A 27,759-nucleotide genomic window follows, 5' to 3' on the forward strand; every position below is an offset into this window, starting at 1 on the left:
ATATACTAGGATGCAATATAATAATGTGCATTATGAGGCACTGCACCATCAATTTTAATAAGATAAATTGGGTCTGCCTTACTAAAGAGTATTTCGTTTGCTTGTCTCAATTTTGAAGAGAAATTATAATAATAAAAAAAAAAAGAGTAGAACTTTGTTTTTAATTTCAAAAAGTAGGACTTAAGAATTTAAATCGGCCAACGCCAGATGAGATGAGTAGAGAGTGGAAAAAGAAGGAAGAAGTCTTTTTATTTACTTGTTGGAATTTGGATTTGGGCTCTGGAAATGAATAAATGAAGTACACCAGGAGTTGGATTTGAAACCATACTTACAGCAGTACAGGATCTTAAGTTCCCTAAAATATGTCATTTACTAGTCCAAAATCATGGATGATCAAAACCATGCACTAGGTGTCCTGATGATTGTTGATAAAGAAAGTTAAATAATTACACCAATCTCATATGCATACATGGGTGGTTGAACCACTCAGAAGAAATTGTAAAAGAAGTCACAAAATAAATCACCAATCAGACTAATTTTGACTTTGATAGGTCCATCACCTGTAATGGGTGGAGCCAAATATTTAGAGGTTTTGATGGGGGTAAGAGTGTATCAGGTGGCCTTCTTTTCTTTTTTTCCTTTGTTAATCTTTTGGAGGTGGAAATCAAAGTTTAGAAAATAAAATAATAGATTTCATAATTGCAACCAAACACTCCCATTGTATAAATGTTGAGTCTTGCTGGAGTGACTTCATTTCACACTTTTCTGGTGTGGAGATGGAGGTGCACACAGAAATATAACCATAGATGCTTTCAACTTGTATCTCGATGAAAAACATCTATAGTTCCAACACACTTCCTACATCAGAAAAGTGTGAAATGAGGTCAATCGTGAGATCACATCAGCACTATTAAAAACATATTTACTAGGCCCAATCCTTGCTCTCTAATAATTAGAAATTAGTCTATGAGTGGAACATGCACACTGCATCCGCTAAAGATTAGTACACGTTGGAAGTCATTATCGAACTTCTTTTTTTCAAAAAAAGACAATTTCCTTGGTAGAGTAAGATTGAAGGCACAACTGGCGAATGATTGAAACCCGAGAAGGTCAGTATATAAAATTTGGGACCCATCTATAGCTGCTTTCATGGAGTCCTGTGGGGGACACAAATGAAAAACCTTTTCGTCACCCCCACCCCTACAATGCCATTTAGATTCACAACATGAAATTTCAAAAGAACCAAAAATAGATAAATAAATAAATAAAAATAAATTCTGCCATGTGACAGTTACAATGATCCAATTAGTTTGATTTTTAACATTGGAGATCTCTTGAGAGAAGTCCATGCTGGATTTGCAGCATCCATGATGCTATACCATGTATTTTCCACACTTATCAATTTTCGAAGGAAGAACCTTAGATCTTGTATAAAAGTTTAAAACCATTGTGTAAATGTGTTAAAAATGTGAATCATGTATAATTACAACATAACTTCCAAGCTAAAATCAACAGAGCAAATAGATAATACTGAGATACAATTTGCTTTATAAAAAAAATTGGTTGGGTTATTATAACATCCATATTTCTATATGTAAAGATATACATTATTAAGGGAAAGAATACATACTTGACTAAGGTTCAATTTCCTGTTTTGCTGGTGTTTGTGTTGTGTCGGGACCATTGGAAGCTCTATATCTTGTATGTACAGATCGCATTTGGTGTCTCTCTTCATTCTTCAACGGAACACTTTCCTATACAACACACCACCTTTCCCTTCCCAGTCAAATCCCTTTTGGGATAGTTCTCAACTACATATGAGCACTAAGAATCTTGTTGCCTAAAAAGCTAAGGTTTATTGTGTGGTCGGGACTTTCAGGGGGTAAAAAATCAGGTGAAAGCAACAACAATGGACTTCTTCCAACTACGACCTGAAATAACAATCATAAATAGCAAGTTGATCAAGGGCTTCAAAATTTGCTTTCAAACCAATAAACTGGCTTTCAAGCTGCACACAACCAGCATCGGGCCACTTGCAACCACCCTCTCTGGTGCTTAATGGGCAAAGGGTTGCACAAGCTCGACCGATTGAATTGTTTGGAACGTCATCACCAGCTATAACTGAAATAGACACAGAGAGATCTGATTTGTCCTCCCGCTGCACACTGCGATCTGAATTTCTCGTTGGAGAATACATAAACTTCTGCTGTGTTTCTAGTGGGGTTCCCCCAATGTCCAAGGCACAGTCGCCACTGCTTAAGAATTGTACCTTGCATCCAAGTGATTGTACAGCGCGCTTTATGGCTTCAGACTCCTTGCAGGCCCTCTTGGCCGAATCCATGGCCAAGCTGCCGAGCTGCTTCTCTTTTCGTAGTTCTACAGTTAATGATTCCATGCTTGTTGTGATGTCTTTAGCATTCTTTTCTGCTGCTTCTTTTGCCTGAATTCTCAACAAAAAAAATGGCAGTGTTGCACATCAGCAAGCTTACTAATTTTCTCACACAACAGCTAGATACCCATTTCCACAGATGTGAAGTACATCACATCTCGCCTGTGATCTTAAAACTTAAAAATTAGTGGTGACTCATGAAGAATGACTCATGAAAGAAACACATGATCTCAACTGTTTAAATACAAAATCCATCAGTTGAGAATTATCCTCGAGATAAGTATCTCCGAGATGTGTTATGGAGATGCATATAAATTTTGGCCGTTGGATTTTGTGTTTACACAGTCGGGATCATGTGTTTTCTCATGAGTCACTGAAACCCGACCTATATATATTGTGGTCCCAAAAAACCACACCATATATTTGGCCGACTTTTAGACCAATTTGGACCAGATCATCCAATTGGAGGATGCATCTTGGCTGAGCCATAGCCCGAAACCCTTGCCAATTTTTGTATGGACTTCTACATAACCACCAAAACTTTTTCTTAAGTCATCCATGTTTTAGCCCCTAAGTGGGTCTACAGCTGATAGTTATACTACACAATTGGTATTATCTTTATCATATCTTGAGGTGCCACCATTTGAATGGTGAAGAAATGGCTCCTAGAAAGTGTAGGGAAAAGCCACTACATATACGATTCACTTAATACAAATCCAAATATGCACAATTAGCATTAGTAACTAAAACAAGTAGATTTGAAGAAAAGATTGGAACCAGAGAGATGAGGTTGAATTTATTACCGTCTGCATTTCAGATAACTTTTTAGCCATTATCCGACATTGAGTTTCAAGCTCCCCAGCTTGTGCTTCCGAGGGACAAGCCCACCGAAGATGGAATTGGGGCCACAGAGTCGGAGCTAATGCTGCTGCTGGAGGTAATAGTCGACCTTCAAGTTTCAGCGGATCATAAAACAGGTTATAGTGCGCATGCGAGCTTCCTTCAGAAAGACGCAAATCAGCCAAGTAAGCCCACAAGCACCCACAAGCATCGGAAACACCAACTTGCTGCCTTTCCTTCTCACTAAAATATTTGGCATAAACAGTCAAAAAAGCTATATAATTTTCAATCATTTTTTAAAATAATCAGTCTAACAATCATATAATTTGGTTTTGTGCTACCATCACCATATTTTCTGGTGTCCAACAGACAAGGGTAATTGGATGATTACATCAACCATTGAGCCAATTTCAGCCTATGAGATCTAGTTGAAACCGGGTTCCATCCCCTCATTTGTGGTATTAGTACTGTTGTAACATTGGTAAACCATCCTTACAGTATAACCAATAGGTAACTTAATCTCCTGTTTCATTGGGTTATTTTGCACACTGAATTTAAATCAATTGTTAGGAGCCTTGGAAAGATGTTCACACATCGATAATGGGGCTTATGAAAGGATAGCAGCCACATACAGGTGAAAATTAATGGAAGAGAGGCCAAATTAAACAAAATAATATCAAAACGGGCCTCGATAACATGATAAAGGCTTCAGTTCAAATAATAAGAGGCCCTCCTCTCTTTGCTTACTGAAAGAAAAGTGCAATCCAGAGGAAGAAATAACGTCTGGGAAGGCTCGTGGGTCAAGCAAGTAAATAGCCACATTGCCTCTCTTTTTTCCCTCAAAATATTTTATGATTTCTCCCAATAATGTGAGACAGACGGAGAAATTTCAGATTAAGTCTAACGAAATATTTGAATGATAACTCTAGGCATCTTAGTAAAAAAAAAAGAAGGTATGAAGCTGCTGCTATTTCAAAAAGATGCATTATTCATTCACTCAAATGTGAGCCTTGAAAAGGGGACTACTTTTGATGATTTTGTCTTTAGATGGAGTTCTTTATGTAATTCTTGATGTTTTTGCTTTCTTTCTGTAGCTCTTTGAGAGGCTTTCTCGGCCTCCTGTAATCTGTTTTCCCTCCTTTTTCAATATATTATACTTTTCAAAAAAAAAAAATGTGAGCCTTGAAAAACTAGGCCAATAAAAACATGTCTGAATCTTGTGAGAAAGCCATGTAACTGTCATATCTTCATATTGCTAGCAAGCATATATAATGCATTTCGGGTATCAAATGCTAACAACTACCTAGAAAAACTATACCTTGAAATTAAGGGGAAAAAATATTCTCTTTTACTACATTGCATCTGACCAATGCATTAAATACATTACATTGTTTGTTAGTATTCCACTTGCTCTGTTAATTCATTATGGAACCCTCATAATAAAGTAAAATTACCTAATAGGACAAACACACGGAGTTTTTTATTTTTATTTTTTGATAAGTACAAACACACGAAAATCCTGCACCAAAAGATTATATGCACTTTGAGGTGAGCTCTTATCCTATGGTTTAGAAACTTGGAACTAATATTAGCACAAGCTGACCAAATCTGTTGCTCATCAAGAAAAATAAAAACAAGAAGCTCTCTCTTGGTATAAATAGCATGATCAAGAAGGTAACTGCTTTCTGGTTACAATATCAAATCATCTGCTCCAGTTTCTAGTTCTCTAGGACAGCTCTTTAAGAAAATGCAAGTCACAAGAACCATGAGCTTTACAAATGAGGGAGGAGTACTACCATCCAAAGTTCAGAAAAGAAAGTACCTGTTACACAGGAAATTTCCAAAGCGACAGGATAGTACACAGTCCAAGAAATCAACCAAGAAAACCTGGATACCCCAGATCATATAAAAAAGTGAGCAAGTTCTCCAAAATGGAACAACAAATAATCCACAGCTTTCATCAAAATAAAAAATAAAAATAAGACTTCCATATAATAATTGATGCATACCGAGGAGAACTCAAAGGCAAAAGGATACATCCGCAATAACTGTGAAATACAATCGATCCACTGCAGAAATAAAAGGCACATGCCATAAGAGAAATTTAATTTTCAGAAACACTGAAAATCACAATATTAATGCAACATATTCTCATTTCCAGCTTATTCATAAATAAAATGGAGGCACATTAACAGCTTCAGACTCATAAATTTGGGGGTGGGACAATATATTGGCACTACCTCATAAGTAACAGAACCTGAAAACTAGTCGCTGGGCACTACAAGACAAGGCAAAAGCACGTGCATAAGTTGCTAAGCTCTCAAATTCGTAAGGTATCCGAGAACGAGTATGAAACTTGGATATGGACATAACATAACTTCGAACAGTACGGAAGAAAAGTGCCACACATGGCAACCCCGGCATTTTGAGAAATGATACACCAATATGCTGTTAAATCTTAATAATGTTTTAGTATCGTGTAATATCAATTCACACGGTAAAGTATTAACTTAAATTGTGTAAGAAGTACTTTTAACGTAAATAGAACATAGGGGTGTATTTAGTTTAGGACCACAAATTATGGTGATATTTCATGGTGGACAGAAACATTTTGTGCATTTCCAGCCACAATATGGGGGATAAAAATCCCTTCAAAGGTTGAATTTTTCATCTGATCAGCTGCAATGAACAGAATTCTAGCAATAGAAAACATCATTGCAAGGGGAGTCCATTCTGGTCAATCATTGTTCCCTATGGCTTGCCATGGATGGTCACCTCCTCATCCATTTTAATTTTTCACTTTATATCTCTCTTTAATCATTCAGGGTATTTTCCATGCCCTCTTGTTTCTCTGTTTCAGAATTGGCCTTCTAGGGAATTGGGTAAAGAAACAATTCCTATCGTATCTAAGCTCGTTTTCTGTTGGTGGGGATTCTGAAAGGATAGAAAATGCAAGTTTTTTAAGGGAAGGAGCATTCCTACAAAGAGGTCATCATTAGCATATTGTGTAGTTGTATTTTTGGTGTTTTTTGTTTTAGGGTTTAAGGGCTTTTACAAAAAAACGTATGGGCAGATGGGAATCTCTTTGTGAAGACCCGGGTAAGTGTACTATCTCTGTAGCTTATATAAAAGTGTACCATCTCCATTGTATTCTTGTATTCCAGAAGCCACCTCATCTTCCCTATTCTTTCAAATAAAATCTTCTTTACCCATTAAAAATAATAAAAGCTTTAATTCCCCAAAAAGGGAAAAGATACTGTAAAATCCTTGCCAACAAACCTTACTTAACCTCTCCCCCCCCCCCAAAAAAAAAAAAAAAACATTACTTTGAAATAACTGTTTCATCATTGGATATAGAACAAAATAAGCCATCCATATACAACCCCTACACCCCAAACAACAAAAAAAGGTGCATGTATGGTTGTATTAGCCCAAACATGGACAAGGGTATTATCACACAGACACAGAAAGTGTTTTTAAAGGCATGTGACACAAGTAAGAAATATTAAAAAGTTAAGGATGCACACCAGACTTAAAGGTATACGCCTCTGCGTGAAGCGCAAGCCTTTTGGCTGGTGCGTAAGCCTAATACATTTACTTTTATATTATTTTTTTCTATCGTGTTAAATCATTTTTTTTTTTTGGCTTCTTCCACTCTTATTTTTCTCTTTTTTCTTCTGTTTGTTTGTTGTTGCTAACATGCAACATAATTGGAGCATTTAAAAAATAAAAATAGTAATTTATGCGAATAAAGTTTTTAAATGGATTTGATCCATAAAATAAATGTTTGTAGTTTTCAATGTTGTGTAGAAAAATCTATTGAAAACCAGTATTTAGTTATATTTTTGCAATAAATATAAAATAATTTTTAATGCAAAATATTTCAATTATTTAAATATAAAATATTTATTTCTTGTTCAAATATTATTTAAATAAAAATTATTTACTTCTTGTTCAAATATAAAATAGTAATATTTACAATAAAACCCTAATTTTCTATTTTTCAGTATTAATTATTTACATAATGTTGTATATCTATTTAAAAATTCTATGCATGTGAGGCTTACACATTATACCTCGAGGCACTAGACAACTAAGCACTTCACCTCATGCCTCAAACATCTGAAAACACTAAGATAATATATTATACTGAATATCGACATGAGAAGAAAGATATTTGAGAGAGACATCATATACACAAAAACATTGCTTTGAAAGTTATCTCCAATAATCGTGCAGAGGGATCCACGTCTTCAACAAATGCACCCAAAAAGAAAGTCAAATACCCTTGTGAATGAACCTCATGAAAATGAGTAATTTTTAAAATACAACAAAGTGAAGATTTTCAATACAAGTACCCAACAATGGCATATGCACTCTTACAATATCAGGTGTACACAAGATATTTACTTGATGATATCTGAACACTTATAATAAGCGCACCTGTAAAAATATGGGGGAATAGTTGCTTGACGCATGTGCTTGCAATGAACTACTAGCTTGCGAGGATGATCCTGAAGAGTGGCGCATTGGTGATGAAGGAATATTCCCACCAGATGCTTGCCGGGGCAAATCTGAAGGTACATTACTACTACCAGATATGGTTGGCATTCCCATGCGATCTGCAAATGGATGACCAAATGCAAGCCAATCTTTTTCCACAAGTGCCTGTAAAAGATAAAGATATTACATCCTGTTAACTTTCAGACAAGTGCTTGAGGTGTATTATTCCTAAGTGTCAGTGAATTAATAACGATCAATTGTTAAGCTAAATAATAACTCTAAAATAATGTTCAAAAAGTCATAAAAACAGGTATCAATTGGGCCATTTCTCAAGTATTACATCCAAGGCCAAGTTCCAACCTTTGATGTATCGGAGCTTTTCAGTGCACATAAGGAAAAGAGTCTGCCAAGCACTTAACAATAGCTAAAGCATTAAACAAAGGGGGAAAAATATGTGAAAGTAACTGAAAAGTTACAAAACAGAAATATCAATGGCAGTTCATAATCAATACCTGAAACCCAGTAAATGTCCGGTAGTATGGATCAAGCAGCAAACTGGCAAGTGAGACCAACTGAGTTGTTCTATCCCATCCATCACTACACAAAACAAAAAAGAATCTTAAACCTAGTCATTGACTCTGTGCATGACTAATAGATCTGACAACTCTGAATCAGCATTTTTGTAGAACATATAACGAAACCCCAGTCAACTTCCACAAGGAAAAATATTACTCTTTTTATCTGTTGGTAGGAAGTAAAAAATGTTACTCGTAACTCCGAATAATGGAAGCATAATAAGAAATGTATTATGACATACAAAAATCTTAAGAAAGCAAGTGATTTGATAGACTATGGGGATTGAATACAAGGTTAAGACCTCAAACAAGAAAAAGTGTGAATGTTTCACAATCCAAATTCATAATAACTTTAATGAATCGTCACCAAGAAAATAAATTCAAGACATGGAATCCAATTGTTTGCAATCATTAACACAAAAAAGGAACGACATAAAGAGGCGCAGAACCTGCAATGCACAAGCACGGAGGATGATTCCAAAGCAACCCGTGCAGCAATCCAAGCAGAACCAGCCAGGACACTTTGGATGTGTATTAACCACCCACTGTCCCCAAGAGTTGAAACCGAAGCAGACATACTGCTTAGGTTGCCTCCACCCCAAGTCCATCCACCATTTCTCTGTTGATTAAAGGATTTAAGCAGTTACAATCCACATAAAACAGCTCACTGTTGAACGACTAAAATGTGAACCCATCAATAAAAGTATGCTAAAGATTAACCATGAAAGACCCAACAATATTGCTATGTCTACCCCAGATAGGTTTCCATTCACCTCCCCAAGAAGGTTGAAGGATTTGAAGCACAAGAAGATCTTGGTTTTGCATTTTATGGATTGCAGCATTTCTATCTAACATCGACACTTCTTTTTCCAGTGCATTTTAATAAATTCGTACAGCATCTACATAAGGAAATGAATTCACTAAAGGAGAGTTCCCATTTACTGCAAATAATTAAAATTCATTGGTGTTGAATTTATCCTCTAATTTTATTTCTTGTACTATTTCTAACAAGCACCTTGACGAAAAGAATGTACTAAATGATAGTGAACATCACCTTCAAAATGTAAAACTAAGATGGTGACTGGAAAAAAAAAACTGCCTGATTACACAAAAGACTTCTGAACACAAATTTAAAAGTCTATAAATTTTCCCAAACTACTAAATGAAATACAGGAAAGAAATTATGCACTTCTTAGAACATTTGAATCTTGAGGGTGTGATTACTGACCAAGAATGATGACATTCCATCCGAGGAAGTCGTACCATAAGTATCTAGGTAGTCTCTGAGTCGAGCAAGGCTATCCCTCATGGCATGAATATTGTCTATCCCAAAGAAAACAATCTAGTGGCCCAAATTATAATACAGATGGCATTGTTAGCAACCAACAAAATGTCAATTTTTTTAATAGAAATGAGATGCATAACTGTACAATCCAACCCTAAACAGACCTCAGATTGGAAATAATTAGAAGATGACTCTGAGCCGCCTCCCATTGCCCCATTTGCTAAAGCATTTTTCCTAGGTCTGGCATCAACGATATAAAGCTTCCTGAGAAAACATCACTATATCTCTTAGACCCATAGCAACACAAGAGAGAAATGCCACGAAGCATGTATGAACAAGAGAAAATGTAGTGTACTATAGCAAAAATTCAATAAACGGAGTATGCAAGATTATAGCACATCTATAACCAAAAGCCATGGTAAACACTGTCAAATGTGGAGAACAACACAACTACATAACACGACGTCCAAACAGACCAAATCCATGCGAAGGGAGAAGGGAGAAGTGCTTGAACTCTGCATAATCTTTAAGATGCTGGAATGCTTCGTTATGATATACAGTGCATGAGGAATTTCGGTAAGGCAGTGTCTGATTCAGGATGGGAGCACATATTCTTGGGATCTGGGATTTAGGAGGAATTTCAATGACTGGGAATTAATGGAGGGTACATCTCTTCTAGATCTCCTTAATCAAATCCAATTCAGAGTGAACGAACAAGATAGAAGGGAATGGTTCAAGGCTAAGGATAAGAAGTTCTCTGTCAAGTCCTTCTATAATTGCTTGCTCCCTGTGGGTGAGATATCTTTCTCTCCTTCTGTTATTTGGTCTGCTCTCATTCCTTCTTTATATGGTTTGCATCTTTGAGTAGAATCCTTACTTTGGATAATTTGATTCGTCAGGAGTGGGTTATCCCAAATTATTGCTATCTGTGCTCGAGGGATGGGGAGTCTATCAATCACATTCTTATTCACTGTTCTTTTTCTCGTGTTATTTGGATGTTTTTCTTATCTCGGTTCCAGGTAGAATGGGTTGTTCCTTTATTGTTTTTTGACCTCTTAAAGGGTTGGAGTTTCAATATCTTCTCTTCTAGAAAGAGGTATCTCTGGGCTATCCTCCCTTCAGCTATCGCTTGGGGTCTCTGGAGAGAACGCAACAACAGGATATTCCACAGCAAGGAGAACTCAACTTAACAAGTGATCGTAGAAATTTTGGGGCTTCTTTTCCTTTGGTCGAAGATGAGTAAGGAATTTGAGGGAGTGTGCTTTCAAGATTTTGTATTTAATTGGGGAATCATTTGTAACTCTTAGTTATCCGCAGGTCGAGTTTCTTTTGTGTTGGTCTATCTTTGTTGATGCCGGTGTTTTGCTGTTTGGGGGCTATCTCAGCCTCCTTTACTCCTTTTCTTTATTTATAAAATTTATACTTATCAAAAAAAATATATATACAGTGCATGACCCCTCTATGCGACTTGAACCAAGAGAGGGAAACTTACTAAATCTAACATAGAAGATGAAATTAATGCAAGGAATTTAAGAGCTCAAGCACACAACTATACACACAAATATCATGAAAGATTATGTCATCAAGAAAACTCACAATAGCAAAGGACAGAAGATCACCAATACAAAATTATCAAATTGACAAAAGAATTAAGAAGATCTATATAAGAATGAAAGAAAATTAAAGAGAATCATAAGATTCACCAAATAAACACAAAGGAAATTCCCAGGCTGTTGAACCAATAGGAGATTCAATGATAATATGAGAGATTTAACAAATAAGAATAACAGTATAATATATGCTTTATATGATATCATATGGCAATTGGCACAGGACCATCAAGGACATGATGCACATTGTAGAGAAAAATGGAAACAAATAGAAGTACAAGAAGAAAACTTTAAAAAAAGCATACCTCCGCAACCCCTTTGCACCAGTAGGTTGCATGCAAAGTGCAGCAACAAGCTTTTCATCAGAATTGCTGTAGAACAATTTAGATTGGTATATCAAGTTAAGTTCACCCAAGGTCCAAACCGACAGAAGTGATAATTGCATAGTTAAGAAACAGTGGCAGATCCATTCAACAAGAACCAGCCACCATCGTAATCAAATAAGCACAAGAATGCAATTACCTTCTTGTGTTCATCATGAGACCAACTAGAGGTTGCGATGATCGTGCAATAACAGCTCCAGTCTCTACAACACATTATGTGTCACTTAAGAGAGCAGAAAATGTCAGAAGATGTATAGCAAGACCAAAATCAAAAGCAGACCTGGATGACACCATGAAATCACAGGCAGACGACACCTTGCACGAAAGGTTGAAGCCTGTAGCACTTCTTCATCACTAGTATCACAGAAACCAGGAAAGGTTATTAAGATGGGGAGGATCTTGCATTAAAAAGCTAGTATTTCTCGTGAGGATTTTGAGCAGAGAAGGCTGACACTAAAAACCTTCACAAATGTCTGATATCATCTAATCAAATTCAGATATGAGATAGCACAAGCATAGAAATTAGAAAGTGAAGAACCAAAAAAAAAAAATCTTACCTGATACATTTAGGAACAATCAAGGAGAATGGATAGGTCGGGCACATTGTATAGTTAGAATTTATTCCACTAATTTTCCACCACTCGTTAGACACAGAAAATGTCCCGTCTTCAAAGGTACTACTCGGTCCTTGATAGGAACTTTTTCCGAGCAGCCGTAAATACTCATTAAGTAACCGCACTTTTGGATTGGTGTTATTATACTTGGAAGGTCCGCAACTGAATGTATATAGATCCCATAATCCTGCTGGCTTTGTACATCTCCATAATGCATCAAACACAGCACGTCTCTGTAAGATTTACAATTTAATACTTTAGATCCTACCATATGGAAAATGAATGCAAATAATTTTGAATTATGTAGTCTAGAATAACACTTCCAATTATTTCAATATGTTTTGCACGAAATGTCAGCATCATTGTTGCTAGCTAAGTTTTATCTATAAATAAAATCTGGTAACCACATATATAATCCATAAATAGTCCCTATGCTAAACAAGTAATGTGAAAAGCACAAGGAAAACTGATAGTGAGGCAAACAGTCAAGAATCATTAAATTACAAAAAGGAAAAAAAAATTATGAAAGAAACATCAACACTAATAAGAACCTTAGACAAAAACACATCATACTCAATACTCAACCAATAAACTGGTTTGGCTAGAAATCAGACAGAAAACCCTAAAAACCACAATATAAGGTGTTTTATGAAAAACCACCAGCATCAACACTGACCTGCTTTGTTCGAGGGCGAAAACCAAAGACAATAATTCTCATGTCTTTACCTAAGAAGAGAAAAAAAAGGAACCATGAGATTTTATTGATAAATCAGGTTTTTTTTATTGGATAAGATGGGATCAACCCCAATGCTTGAGGTTTGAAATTCAGTCTGTCAACCAAATTAGCTACAGAAATCTAAAAGTTATTTTGGTACATGTGAAACTAACAATACTACCAAATGGCTTGCATTGGGTGGTACTTATGAAGCTCAAGTTGGGCTCCAAATGGCCCTCGACCCAAAGATAACCCACTCTCCCTCCATTCTTATTATTCTATTATTTTTTCTTTATTTGAAATGAATGCAACCTAACACAAGGGCAAGTTTTGTCTAGCTTAGGTTGGGCACGCTCAGCACCTCAAGCCCGTCCTCTAGTCAGGTTTGGCTTGAGTTGAGCAGTATGAAGCTCAGATTGGGCTCCAGATTTCCCTCAACCCAACCTACTCAAGGTGCACCTTTATATCAGCATGCTAGTGGGGTGGGGTGTGGATATAGAATATGCGAATGAAATCAAAAGAAAAGAAAATCTATTGAATCTAATTAATAGAATACATACCTATAATCTGGAGAAGTCGACGTGAGGGACTCTTATCAGATTGGCGAGGGGCTGAGGGAATCTTCATAGCCTAAACTCCAGTAAGATATGGGACACAAAATAAATAGAACAGCCATGACATGATGAAGCCCCAAGAATGAAAATTTTCATTAGTAGATATGTGCATGTTGAGGTGGCCTAATGGAATGAAATGACTGCATATAATCCGAATGAGTGATCCCTAATAATTGGGATAGGTCTCTAATGAGTAATGACAATGATGATATAGCATGAAACGCGTTCAACGATGATGGCAATGGCCTATATATAGAACATATGTGACAAAATAAGATATAAAATTACAAATTATCAGAACTCTGCAGAACTTACTTGTTTGCTGAACTTCTCAATCGTCACCAACGGTATTGTGCCAAGAGCAATGATGTTCCTAGTTCCCTCGCTCTTGAAAAAAGATAGAACTCAAATTAATGTATGTGAGTATAAAAGAAAGCTGGGGAAAGGAAAGTTCTGGTGGACCAACGGTATAACTTCAATTCCTGCTCATAAAGGGAATTCGTCACACATGGTACACATTGATATCAATATTTCTAACCATCGAATAAATTGATTTTGAACACTGAATTGGAGAGGTCATATGTTGTCCCCATGAATGCTTGATAATTGTGCAAATTGATGATATTTACCCTTAATTTGAAATTATTAATTAATGTTAATTTGATTAATATGACCTAATTAGTTGAATTTTCTTTCTTGTAGGTCTTGGAGGATTTTTGGTGAATAAAACATGCAAAAGAATGGAGGAGCAATTATGAGACAAGTTAAAGGAAGGGTTAAAGAAATAAAGAAAAGTTTCCAAAAAATGAAAATCTCTACACATTCTCTTACGTAAAAGAATAAAATTTTCTCATATTTTATCTGATTTTATAAGATCTCATACATCTCTCCATATCTTTCTTGTTTTTATTTCTCTCTCTTTCCTCCACATGTTAAATTCTCTCTCCTCCCATATCTCTTACCTTTTATTTTAATTGGTTTCTATTTTTCTCTATTCTCCTAACATTTATTTATTTTCTCTACACTTCTAATGATCTTCTCATTCTTCTTCTCCAATCTTCCTCTCTAATCCCTCTCTCTATCTTTAATTTCTTTTAGTTTAATTTAGTAAGTTTTTTATTAAATAATTTTGATGGACTCGTCTATAAAGATTGTTGGCTAAATTCCTAGCTAGGACTAAGGGTGAAACTCGAAGATTGTAATTTTATTTCAATCAACAATGTTGAATTAATGTTTATATTTTTTGGATTGATTTAAGGTGAGCTAATTATTTTTGTTTAATTCTATATCTATAAATTCTTTATAAGTTTTTGTCTACGATCATCACATTGAATGCTTGAAAAACTTTCTTGATTCATTATGAATGATTGTTATATTGATTGCTTAAAGAGATCTGTAAATTTGCAACATGTGGCAACCTTATATTTTCCAAAATATTAAAATAATTTTTGGTTTCATTGTTATATCATCCAATTAGGAAGAATCTTTAATCGAACCTAACCGAGAAAAAAATGTTAAATGAATAAATTACGATTTTTGAGTGGATCCTTGATGCCTTAAAACTTTTTAATTTCTGTTTTAAATCTTTTAATTTTTGCTCCATACGAAAGTGCGGAAAATCATCTTTTTAATAGTTTAAGTCAAATCTTCTTCCACCTCATCCGTGTTTTATTTCAATTTTTACATAATCCCCATGGTTCAACCTCGGACTCCCGAGATTTTACTACTTCGCTACAACCCTGCACTTGGGGTATTTAACTTACTATATTTCAGTCGTAGCAATGCTCTTATTTGGACAATCCAGATCCAGTACGATGATTTCGGACCATTGCCCACACTTAACTTCCTGGCCCATGATCAGATGGTTATGATTTGACATTAGCACATTAGGAAACCCTATATGAGCAGAAATTGAGGCCTGCACTTTTGGTCCAAGAAACCAATCCCTTCTGAATATATAATAACAGTGAGAAATAGCCAACGGACCATAAATGATAAAATGGCTGACACGTTGAAAGTAGACTAGACTTATGGGGGAAAAAATGAAGGGATACAATCAAAGTTATTTAATAAAAGAACCGTTGAATGAACAAATAGAGATGAAAGTCAGTGTTAATTGCTTACATTCTAACCAAAAGATTGAGGACCAAGAAGAAGGCCAATTAGAAGTGCATGAATCACTTACCACAAAAAGAAGGCGGAAATTGGTGACCAACAAGGTACCTGCCTCATCAATATTTACAAGAACAACGCCATAGCCCTATAAAAAATGAGCCACCGACATAGATTATATAACAAAGAATAAATTAAAATAAAAGACAACACCCTTGAAGCAACAAAAAAAAATTGTTCTTTTGGCAATTACAACACTACTACATGTGCACTACGTGGAGGGTGAGGAGGGAGATTTCCCTTATGTTATGTAATTGTCGTCTTAAGGCAAAATACTACAAATAAACAAATAAATAACAACAAAAACAAAGCCGAATGTAAAATTGGGGTCAGAGGCATAGTCACTAATAATCAGAAAATTAATCTGTGATTTATCAACTAATCATCAAATATGGTAACATTATTACTCTTCAACCTCAAAATTTTACATTCTTTAACCTTCAAATCTCAGAACAATATAGGGCTTTTAGGAAAGTTGAAGATGACGAGTTTTGGGAAGAAACCCAAAAACATTATTTGCATAATTCCCAAATTTTTCCTCAATTGTTTACGAATTTTTTTCGAATTTATTCAAATTAACCAAACTGAACCCCTGTCGGATAATTGCTGAATACTAACTTCGTTACTATAATTGGAGGTGGGGATCATCCACCTAAGCCACTTGATATTTGATAAATTCCAAGTAGTACAACAACTCTTTTACTCTCTTTTTTTATTGATAACTCTTTACTCTGAATAACGTTTTGTATATGATTGCCAACCATAACCTATGTTGTCCACCTAGTCTAGGGTTCCCAACCCATTCCTTATTTACCCACACCTTGCGAAATTTTCTTGCTTGAACTTCACCCATTCACCCTAACAGGGTTCTCAATTTTCTCAAATGCCAACTAAAACCTTCAAATCTCCCAACCCATGCTTCCAGAATATCATGATCCTTTCCTACAAACCTTCTCTCTATGCTGCTCTCATGTTCCTCCATCAATTCCCCATAAACAAATATAGAACCAAAAAAAGAAACATAAATTAGGGGGAAATCAAATAAGAAACACCTAATTTGCAATAAATCGCAGCTCTATAATAAGAGCATAGAGACGAATTCAGAATTACAAACATTACTACCACGGCATGTAATTCTGTCGATTAAGATTTAAATTTCAGGAAAAAAAAGAAGAACAAAACTATTTTTCTTACAAACACACCTCCACTATGACCTCCTCTCCTTCCAACAGAAACTTCGACATGCCATAGGGTACTGACCTTGAAACAGGCTGAAAATGGAGGAAACAATCAAAATTGATTCAGAAGCTTATAGAAACCAAACGAAATCAAAACCCTAGAATCACGAAAGAAAAAAACCTCGACTTTGGTCCAATCGAGCGCGTCCCAACCACCCGTTCCATCCATCTTCTCCAACTCGAAGAGAGGATTTCGTGAGCCTCGCAGAGAGATTTGATCGAAAGGATCGTGGTTTTGGTGCGATTATGCGACGAGTCGGTGAGAGAGATGTGACAGGACCAAGTGTCGCACGTGCCAGGTGTTTAACGGTTCTCACGTGACCTGCGTTGCCTCTAGTCGATAAGTAGTTGATTTTGCAATAATGAGGACTTGCTTATTACAGTTGAGACTGGAGGAAAAGTGCAGATTTTCATAATTCTAATAACTAATACAGATTTTCTAGAGATACTTTACTTGGGAAGCTCTAAGAACATTATTCCATCTCAACCGTCAGATGTGGAGTCTCAAACGTTGGTTTGAGGCAACCAATACACAACTTGTTTCTGAACTCAGCTTGAAGGTCGAGCCAATTTCCTTCAAATTGGTTCGGATCGATTCAGCATTAATTCGTGCATTTGATTTTTATCTCACAAGTCATAAGTAATGGCCTTTCTACTTGCACCCACTTATTCGTTGTTAGCCTTATTGTTTTCCCAGAAGAATCTTCCTCAAAGTTTTAATATCCCAAAGATTTTGTCGTCGAAATCTATGTTATCTGATTGGTCGGTTCGTTTAATTCACAGTTTGTGTTTTGCCACTTGAAATGAATCCGATTTATAAGATAGAGATGAGGGCATTTGAAAGTCGACATTGGTTTTAATCATTTTTTATCAGACCAAAGTCAAAAGGAGTATTCTATCAATTTAGATATTAATTAAGGGGATATCTCAATATATCAATTTGTGAAGGGCTCCACATACAACAGCGAATTGGAATCGAACCACTTCACAGTTCTCTATTATCAAAAGAGTGTTCATATATGCTTTCACCATCATTCTTTGACTCAGTGAAATTGAAAATGGTAGGATGAAACCCGAAGAGGACCTGATGAGAGGAGCGAGAGGAATATTAGGGTATTTTGGCCATTTTTGCACGTAACGCTGAAGTTCCAAGTTCTCCCATCATTCACTCATCATTTTTACTATGCCAAGGTTGGTTTAAAATATTATTTTGAAACAATGTTTCAGTTTGAAGAAATCAAAACAGATTCAATCAAATATATTTTAAAGCATTCTGAGAATACTTGAAAACAATTGTGAAATATTCTGTATTTCACTATCGATGTTCCATTTCATTCTTGGCTGAAATTGAAATGTCGCATTAAATTTTTTCCAAAATCGCACGGAGAAAGAACAAAGAATGGGAAACAACAAAAATGATTAAGAACATTACAGTCCAAACAGGTCCTTGTACAATCTCTCTCTTCTTTTACAACCTCAATTTTACATGAACTGCTATAACATAAACTAGAGCACGTTTACAATGTCATTTTTGAAGCATTTGGGACAAAAGAATACATCTCGTGATCATCTCAATCCTATGCGAACAAACCTGAGATTCACAGATGAAAGAATGGGGATTCTACAATTAAGTGGAAGTTACAAAAATGTGGTTCCGATTCCCGAACAGCAACACTTCATGCATCAAATTCCACCACTCATGCTTCTGGTTTGAATTATTGCACATTGTGTCCAGACATTGGTTTCAAGTTTTGACCATATCAAATGCAAATAACACAAGGATTTTGATGCCCGAGGAGGCATTCATAAGCGTACTTCATCTGATCTCTGGATGAAATGCCTTTCTAATAACATGGAGATCGATGAGATTCCAAACATTTGCAATGACCCCACTTGATAGAGCAAGAAATGCTTGTTTTGCAGCCATACGACGTGTTTCCAAAAAATTGTCATTAGTAAATAGCTCATTAATGGCTTTCACAAGCTCTGATTTTCCGGAAACCTGCAAGATTACTGGAATTTGAGAGCTCCAAAATACACACTAAAACTGAGATTTTCGAGGAATTACTATAATGCATGATACATCAAATAGAAAACTTGAAAATGAAGTAACAGAGATTCACATGTTTACCATATACAGGCATCCAGCTGGAAGGATTCTTCAAAGATATTTTGTTTAAAATAAAAAAATGGAAATAATAAATACAGAACTGATGTTCATGTGGATCATTTTTTAAGCCAGTTCACCAGTTGAACCATCTGACCTAAATGGTTTTCAGAACAATTGTAATAATCATAGTATTAAATTTCGACATATTTCCACGAAATATTTCCATTTCCACAAGTTCCGACACGACATTTAACAGACAGTTTCTTTTTTATATATTTTGGTGGAAATCCCTATTCATTTGGCAAAATATTTCAATGAATAATGAATTTTGATGGAAATATCAAATTTTAGGTATAGAAATGCAATATTTCGGTGGAAATATTTCGAGGAATAGTAAACTTCAACCGAAATATTCTTTTTTGAAAAAAGTTATAATTTCTTTTAGAAAGAACTTGTAAATTACTATTTACTAATAAAGTATTGCATATAACATTCATCCGTTAGTATAAATGAATTATGATTAGTTAGTTACCTATTTCATCTTATTTTAATGTATTCTAAGTATATTAGTATGTCTATATAAGCACACACACAATTGGTTATGCTTTAAATAATTGAAAGCATTAGCAATTTATTCATACTTATTCAAAACAAAGAAGAAATATAATAACACATGAATGCAATACTTAATAGTTTCTTCCTTCCATGTTTTACATATTAAGTCGTATGTAGTTAACACAACATATTATTGTTATTTCCATGTAAAATATTATTGCTTTTCATTGTCGGACTCTCAATACTTGCACATATATATCGCAAAATGTTGTTCTTCATTTTCACAATTCACATTATTGTTTATTGTATTTTGTTGACTTAGAGTGTGTTTTAATGCTTATTTTATCATTTTTCTACAGGGTCAATGAACAATTCTTCAATATTTCTGTCATTTCCATTATTTACAAAAATTGTTTTAATTTCCACATTGATCGAAATATTTCCATTTCCAGACTAACCAAAATCGAAATTTAATACCTTGGCACTAATATAAAATAGGTCCACTACCAAACAGTGAGGATTGGAGTAACTTGGCTAACCAAGTCAAATATCGAAATCCTAATCAAAACCAATATCTCAAGCAAAAAAGCTCATACCCAATTGAGTCATGTAGTGGCTTGATCAACACCATTATGAGTTTTTAATTGAGATGAAACAAAAGAAGCAAGTAAAACAGGAGTTTAATTATAGGAGATATCCATATCGCATTTACATTTGCAAGAAGAAGTCCCATGTTTTCACCTCAACAAATTAAAAGGAAGAAAGGTTTAACATATCACCATTCCATTTGCTACATTGTCAAGCAAACAGTAAGCCTTAGAGAAAAAAGTCCAAAGAAGGAAATTACAAGTAAACTCAAATAATATATTCAGTTTGAACGGACAGATGGAATATAAAAACAAGAAGAGGTCACTCTTAAGTCTTACCTGTAGAACTGATAAAGGATTCGATCGTTGCATTTCCAGAACCATATGAGAGAAGTGGCCAACATGATGACCTGGAAGTTAATCGAACAGAAAAGGCTGATAACGATCATATATTCGCAAAATTAAACAAAAGGGCTAAATACATGTGAACCAAATCGACGTAAGTTATAGCAAACAATCACCAGTCAAAACAGCACAACCAGCTGCAGCAGCCTCTGAAATGTTGTGACCAGCCAAACCAGGCAAGAAAGAACCTCCAATCACAGCTATTGGGGTTAACCTATACAAGCTTCTTAGTTCGCCTGCAAAACAAAGTTGGAAAGGACAGTTAAACCCTTCGATGAAATATATTGCCTAAGAAACCAACATACTAGGTCCACTCGAGCAGATTACTGTCGAGAAATGTTCCAGTTTATTCAATGTCCAAATTTCCCAAGAGTGATGCAAGGAAAATCTGCTTATGCTGCTTCCCCCATCATCAAAAAGATCATGTAAAGTTTCTGTCTCACATGGATGAAGTCCTCCTCCCACGCCTGTTTTTCTCTGTGTACTTATGCAATGAAGTGCAGAATCAACACAAGAAACAAATATTAACCAGGCATCACCCCCAAAATGATTTTATCTAGGGATATTGTTGACCTCGATAAATAGTATGGGTAGCCAGTTATTTTACGGTCCGAGTAGCTATGATATAAATGGTACATATCTTCCATACACAAGTCACAGAACTATTTAAAGGTAGCCTTGGAGAGTTGGGACTCCTTAATGTGTCCTTTGCACACTTGCCTCAATAAATTAGGTTAACTGTCCAACACTCTTGTGGAGTGTTGTCTCTTTTGCTATTCTTTGGGGAATTTGGATAGATTGTAATGAGAGAATTTTTTTAGGACAAGGAGAACGCGATGGATGATACTATTTTTTCTATTCTGTACTCGCTTTTCTTTTAGTGTAAAATCTTCAAGGAACTGAAACGGATCTTCTTTGAGGACTTTGTGTTTAATTGGGATAGGATTTGTAAGCTCTCGAGGGAGGATTAGTTTTTATGCGTTGAGGTTTTCCTCTTCGTTCTTGTAATCTTTTGCTGGTTATCTCAACCAGCACTTTTAATATTACTTCTTTTTTGCCTAGCAAAAAAAAATTAGGTTAATTGTCAAGAAGAAGAAATCATAATTACTGGTCCTTGTTTTCTAACCCTTGATCAAGATTTTATTGGTCTAAACATTTTGCTTTGTCTACTGTTGTTCACTTAGGGTGTGTTTGTATTATTGTTTTCTTATTAATTAACCGTGAAGAACCAATCAGCTAACCATGTGATTGGTGCAGGATCATGCGCTGTTAAAAAATATAATAATAAATCAAAAGTAACATAAGTTCTCAAATGTCAGAAGTCCATAAACTACGATAAACATTTCAAGAAGATGAGGACCTAATGTGTCCACCACATAGATATTTGTGCTTGCCAAGATCTTTTCATCACGAGACCTCAAGACAACATCCAACCCTTCTTTCTGCAGTGCCTTCACATGTAAGACAGACATTAGAAACTACAATAATATAATACCAGATATCAATAAGGCGGTCGGCATATGACAAGGAATTGTGGTCTACGAAGCTCTGCAATTTAAGATACATAACCAACAGAGTAGTATAGGAAATCTCAGTGGTCTTTGAAAATGCTAGTAATGAAATTTGTACCATTAAGGCATAGTTCAGTGATTAACAACAACAACAACAACAATAATAATAAGCATCTGAATCATACTAGGGAAATCTGCTGTCCTTGCCATGGATGACGGGGCACGATGATAGTGACCATGTCAGGGTACATTTGCATTAGTACTTTGTGAACCCCTATCATGACTGCAATTAAAATTTGTAGACAATTCAATTAATATAAATGATAATATCGGAACCTCCACAAATACGCTATGTATCACAGGAAAAAAAAAACTAACTTCAAAGCTATCTACCTGATGGAAAAAATAGAAGGATTAAAAGAATGCCTTGATACTTGACCATATATAGCATTTTCTAGTATTGCTACCAAAGAACTTGCCGTATAGCAGAGGCATGATTCATGAACTTATTCGAAAGTAAAGCTTAAGCATGACATAAAAGAATCGAACATGTCGCGGAATGACCAGCTTATTATCTCACAGAAGATTGTGAGTTAAAGAAGCCAAAAATTGAATTTCAAAGAACATGATAATTGTAGGGAGAAAAAAATTGAACAGAAAGTTCAATTCTCAATCTGTCCCACAAATGGATGGTGTTGCATAGCCATTATCAAATAGAAGCAGCGGAAAGTTGCAAAGCAGTAAGATTGAAGAAGGGACTTATTTTGAATAAAACTGACAACGGTGAAATCTTGACCCAAAGGTGGCATCTTAAGTGGAGAAGAGAGAATATCAAGTGCTGACCTTTTTCTTCACCCTCATGTATAGAAGAAGCCATCCAAACCGGCCTATCAGTGAGCTGTAGCTGCAGATCCGCCATACTTGCACACTCTTTCTGAGAAACATCGACATCTCCCACAGCTGAATAGAAAAGAACGGCGGCATTATAAAGTCACAGAATGAAATAAAATGACCCTTAAGTTTCTCCTAAAGAAATCCAACCCATGGTACATAGAGTTGCATACAGAAAATAAACAGGTGTACCATATTTCAAGTCACCAGCAAAGTTGATGATAAATGGTGGTGCTTGCAGCAGCTGAAAATGGATGGCCTCTAGCGTGCTCTGCTACAATTAATATGATTGTGATCAGTGACCAAGCAACATGTGGTCAATGATTATGGGACAGTAGAAATAATTTTAAGGTCCATACCAATGGGCTAATCAAGGAAAATTTTGACAGCATTAATGAAATCAAGGGATGCCCAACTGGTCCTGACCAACGTTTGAAGGATTTGGAAGAAACCCGAGCATTTAACAGAGCCACCACTATCTGAAGAGAACTTGAAAGGGTGAAAACTATATAAAATCAGTAACATGGAACACACAAATCAATTAAAAATCTTATCAGAATGATTCCTGATGATGCCAAATGAGCAAGAGATAAGAAGCGTACAGGATGAAATAAATTGGAAAATTAATGCTGAAAAGTGCGAAAATAGTCTTATTAAAAAAAAAAATTTAATTTGATACATGAAGTCCACCAATAATCAAGAATTGGCATGCTTTCTAGCATAACTACTTTCTTAAAATCATTAATGACTTGCGAGCACTAGACTATCAATGTTTTAGGGAAGGTGTTTTCTAGATGGTACTTGTGTGGCACGCTTTTTGTATCCTCAAATTCATGTTCAACAAAAATAGGCTAATTTTATCATTGTGAAGAATAACTTACCCCTTTTCTAGAAGCACCCAAGATAAGATTTGGCCAGAGTTCACTTTCCATAAGTATGATCGCATTTGGGTTCCAATACCCAAGGAAAGCATCCATTGCACCAGGAGTATCAAGAGGGGCAAACTACAATACACAAAGAGATTATGAAGAAACATAACAAATTATTTTTCATATTGAGAGTAACCAAAAAAATAATTGTTGGCATCAGGAAAATTGTAAACATTACTCCATGAAACCAACAAAAAAAAAAAAAGAAGAAATAATCCATGAAAGCTCACTTTTAGGAGATAAATATCAAATGCTGACAAGAATGTCATTCTATTTTTCCTTTGTAATTATAAAAACTAGAAACTGAGTTAGAGAGGAATACATTAGAGTAATAACTAGCCAAATAAAAGGGAGGGGGGGGGGGTTGGCAGCATCCTAAGAGAGCAGCTAATACAATGGAGAACTAACAAAGGTAAAAGAAAATAAGCATGCACTAAAGGTGACGGTAGCGCGTGAGTTCAGTTAACAAATCCTCACCATAACTACGGCATGAGCATCACAACATAAATGCCCAAATCCCACCGGTGACAACAAGTATAAGTAAACAAAAAGGAAACGGTTTAGGAATTACAGCATGATGATGCCAGTGCAAAAATAAAATAAATAACATTACGAAATGCAACCAACAGCACATCTGTAATTCACAATCATCGTCATTGAAGCCTTGTCCCAAAATTTTGGGGTGAGCTGAAGGAATCCTACTACTCCATTTAATTCTGTCTAGGCCCTTTTGGTATTGCAAGTATGATCATATCCACTTTCACTACCTCGGTTGAGGTTCTTTTGAGTCTTCCTCTCACTCTTTTAAAACCTTCAAATTGCATGTTCCTTCTAACGGGAGATGGAATCGGCCTTCGTTGCACATTACCAAGCCATCTCAATCAACTTTCTCTTAGTATATGGTATAAGATTTAACTATAACATTTAAAAGCCCGAACAGAAACAAAAGATACCCATAAAATTATTTTGCATGATTACTATTACACAATACAAAATGTACTAGTGAACCCAAAATTACCTGATATATGACACCACTTGGAAGGCGATCCTTTATTACTCCACTGCCAAAAAAAAAAAAAAGTTTGCTGACGTTAATGTTATTTGCCTTACCAACATGGTTTTGAAACTCGATATTTGATCTTGTCTCAAGTTCCATGATACTGAGTTGACTCACTCAAGTCATCTCATCTCAGACGAAATGAACATTTAACTCAGTTTATATATATAAAGGACCAACATACCCTTGTCTTTTTCATTAAAAGACAAAATGAGGAGGGGTATTACTGGAAAGTGAATTTGGTGGACAATGCTAACGTCCCCATGAGGTCTTGGACGTTAGCATTCCCCATATATATATATATATATATATATATAAATAGACGATTATATCTTTTACAAAATATGATGAATTAGAAGATCATCAATCAAATGAACATATTTTTATTTAGATAACAACTATTTAAATCATTAAAAAATGAATTATTTTTATCAAAACATAATAAAAACCCAGTTTGCTCAGCTAAGTTTTATCAACTCATCCAATATGTTGAAAATATTGGACAAGTCAATGTGAAAGATGATTCGCATTGAAATTCTTGATTCACATATCAAGATGACTCATGCTTATTAATTCAATCCCTTGTAAAGAAACAGAGCACAAATGGACTAAATAGCTAAATCTTCTTTAAGAGCACAAAATGTAAGATAAATTGATTCTAACAAAAACTAAATTGAGTTTCGATTTCAACTTACAACGCGGAAACTGTAGATGTTGTCATCAAAATAGTGAAATTTGGCCGTTGCTTAATGCAATGTTTGATAACTGGAATTGCAGCCATTCCTTCACCTAATTAATATTTCAATTAAAAACCCAAATTTAATCGTCTGAACAAGTTAGATCAACAAAATAAGCTAAAGAAGAAGAACAACAGGAGATCCAATAACCTAACGAGACTGCATGAAACCATAGGAGAGGGCCTGGAGGGCGAGGAAGCGAAGGACGGCCCAAGCGCTCTGGCCATCTGAGAGGGTGTTCGAGGCCTCTGAGTCTCCGCCATTGGAGGTGAAGATAGATAAAGGGAGAGAGTCCATGAGTCACAGCTCTGTACACCATGTAAACTAACTTCCCCTTCTCTCCCGCCATTTCAACCCTCACTGTTAAAGCTTCGAAGACGAGAGTCTCTGTAAGACTGCAACTGAATTCGCGGTTTTGCTCCTTGAAGTTGGAAACAAAAAGGGTGTTAATCGGAGGGTGCGATTTTAGACATTACCCCCTCTGACTTTCAATATTTGAGATATCCCCTGTAGTTTTAAACTTATTGCATACCCCTTGGCCTATTTCTCTTACAAGTTCATGGTTTTAAAACTCGATTTCGCGTCTCGTCTCATCCATGCCAATTATCGAGTTGTCTTGGACAAGTTTTCCGATATGTTTGAGCTGTCTTGTTTAAAATAAATGAAAAATGAACATGAGATTCTATATCTCGTCTAAAATTTTGACTTGTTCGTCTATCTCGTTTGTACCTGATATTGAGATGACTCAAGCAATACATCTCACTCACGGACGAGTTTCTTGATATATTTGAGACCTCTCGTTCAAAAATTGAAAAATGCAAAAAAAAATTGACTTTTTTGTCCATCTCATCCATGCCTGATACTGAGACAACTTGGACGATACATCTCGATCTTGAACAAATTTTGAAACCATGCTTACAAGGAGTCAAGGGCTGATAAGAAAAGACTTAAAGGCCCTCGGTTTTTCTTTTCATCTTTCATTTCTTGAATCTTCACCTTCCAACTTCAATGACAAGATAAGATTTTTGGAGAAAATCAAGAAAATTTGGCCAAAGATTGAAGACGAGTTTTCAAATCATTTTATATTTGTTTCTCATAGAAGGTATCTTACATATTTACCAAAAGAAAATTTTAATTGACACGCCATGAACTCTAAGGATGGGCTAAAGTGGAAAACGAGATTTTAAAATTTTGCTTTTAACATGGAGTGAAAAAACAAAAAAAAAAAAAAATTTGAGAGTAGTCTTTAGAAATACAAGGGTCCTTAGAGTTTCTTGGAATGTAAATAAAATCTCCCTTATCAAAATCCATAGAATGAGGCCTAAATCATCCTTTTAAGAACAGGAGTTCGGTACACAAGTCCCGCTTTGAACCTGCCGATCCCATTTGAACTAACCAATTCAAGTCCACTTAAGTTGGTTACTCGGTTCAATTCACTTTGAGATTAAACTGGCTTGAAAAAATCTACTCAAAATTCACTCGTTGATGCAGCATGTGCGAAGAACCATAGATCTTTTTCTTCGAGATACACGAGGAAAAGAAGGAAAAGATCTATGATTCGATAATACACAGATCCACTTCAGCGAGTGAATTTCGAATGGCTTTTTTCAAGTCTGTTTATCATTAGTCTAATTGATAATATATAGAATACTGATTTTTCAACGCCCCCCTTTGATATACGCTCCCTGACATGGCATGTGCTAGAACGATATATTTTTTTTTCCTTGGAATACACAACTGCACATATTTATGGTGATGCACATTGTGTATCCCGAGGGAAATCTATGGTTATATCCCATGCCACATCAGGGAGCATATGTCAGAGGGGGCATCAGAAAATCACGACTCTAATATTTCAATTACAAACGTTTATCTTCTTAACATTTTTTTCAAACATAGAGAGACCTAGAAAGCAATCGACTTGGTCAAGCTTCAAAAAACTGGGAGAGGGTCTAAGCATGATGATGTACAATGCCTTGTTTGGAATAAGGCCAGACAGATTGAGTAAAGGCATTTTTTTTAAAAGGGAGATCGAGTAA

At 35.5% G+C, this 27,759-nt stretch overlaps 2 protein-coding genes across 6 annotated transcripts; both read right to left on the bottom strand.

Moving 5' to 3' along the window:
* Positions 1-1,503: 1,503 nt before the first annotated feature.
* Positions 1,504-17,272, bottom strand: LOC147385955 (phosphatidylinositol-3-phosphatase myotubularin-1-like). The gene is made up of 19 exons (XM_086422130.1): positions 17,060-17,272; positions 16,903-16,971; positions 15,714-15,788; positions 13,844-13,915; positions 13,475-13,544; positions 12,876-12,925; positions 12,143-12,432; positions 11,866-11,939; positions 11,725-11,788; positions 11,508-11,573; positions 9,757-9,856; positions 9,536-9,649; positions 8,757-8,926; positions 8,245-8,329; positions 7,673-7,897; positions 5,239-5,298; positions 5,052-5,116; positions 3,193-3,472; positions 1,504-2,440 (listed from the first exon to the last, which is right to left on the bottom strand). The coding sequence occupies exons 1-19, from the start codon at positions 17,105-17,107 to the stop codon at positions 1,925-1,927; spliced, it is 2,493 nt and encodes an 830-aa protein (XP_086278256.1). The 5' UTR covers positions 17,108-17,272; the 3' UTR covers positions 1,504-1,924.
* A 1,068-nt stretch (positions 17,273-18,340) lies between these two features.
* On the bottom strand, positions 18,341-26,171 carry KDTA (KDO transferase A). 5 transcript variants are annotated; one of them, XM_086423656.1, is made up of 12 exons: positions 25,871-26,166; positions 25,679-25,772; positions 24,945-24,987; positions 23,879-24,001; positions 23,357-23,476; positions 23,190-23,271; positions 22,950-23,066; positions 22,292-22,389; positions 21,956-22,037; positions 20,712-20,831; positions 20,530-20,600; positions 18,341-18,940 (listed from the first exon to the last, which is right to left on the bottom strand). In XM_086423656.1, exons 1-12 carry the CDS (start codon positions 26,067-26,069, stop codon positions 18,755-18,757), a joined length of 1,335 nt encoding a protein of 444 aa, XP_086279782.1. In that variant the 5' UTR covers positions 26,070-26,166; the 3' UTR covers positions 18,341-18,754. The 5 variants fall into 5 exon arrangements, with proteins under 5 accessions (XP_086279782.1, XP_086279784.1, XP_086279780.1 ...); XM_086423658.1 differs by having other exon boundaries at positions 20,712-20,883; positions 21,930-22,046; positions 23,190-23,268; positions 25,871-26,165; XM_086423654.1 differs by having other exon boundaries at positions 21,956-22,046; positions 25,871-26,164.
* Between the last annotated feature and the right edge of the window lie 1,588 nt (positions 26,172-27,759).

Source organism: Akebia trifoliata, chromosome 14 (assembly GCF_017979445.1).
Source record: "Akebia trifoliata isolate Shusen 1 chromosome 14, ASM1797944v1, whole genome shotgun sequence".
NCBI classification, from domain to species: domain Eukaryota; kingdom Viridiplantae; phylum Streptophyta; class Magnoliopsida; order Ranunculales; family Lardizabalaceae; genus Akebia; species Akebia trifoliata.

Coding starts and splice junctions, on each gene's coding strand:
- KDTA (XM_086423658.1), bottom strand. CDS start 26,069: ATGGCGGGAGAGAAGGGGAAGTTAGTTTACATGGTGTACAGAGCTGTG. Junction 25,773..25,870: donor GTTTCATGCAGTCTCGTTAG/GTTATTGGATCT, acceptor AATATTAATTAG/GTGAAGGAATGGCTGCAATT. Junction 24,988..25,678: donor ACATCTACAGTTTCCGCGTT/GTAAGTTGAAAT, acceptor TTTTTTTGGCAG/TGGAGTAATAAAGGATCGCC.
- LOC147385955 (XM_086422130.1), bottom strand. CDS start 17,107: ATGGATGGAACGGGTGGTTGGGACGCGCTCGATTGGACCAAAGTCGAG. Junction 9,857..11,507: donor GGTGCAAAGGGGTTGCGGAG/GTATGCTTTTTT, acceptor ATGTTTTCTCAG/GAAGCTTTATATCGTTGATG. Junction 8,927..9,535: donor ATGGAATGTCATCATTCTTG/GTCAGTAATCAC, acceptor TTTAATCAACAG/AGAAATGGTGGATGGACTTG.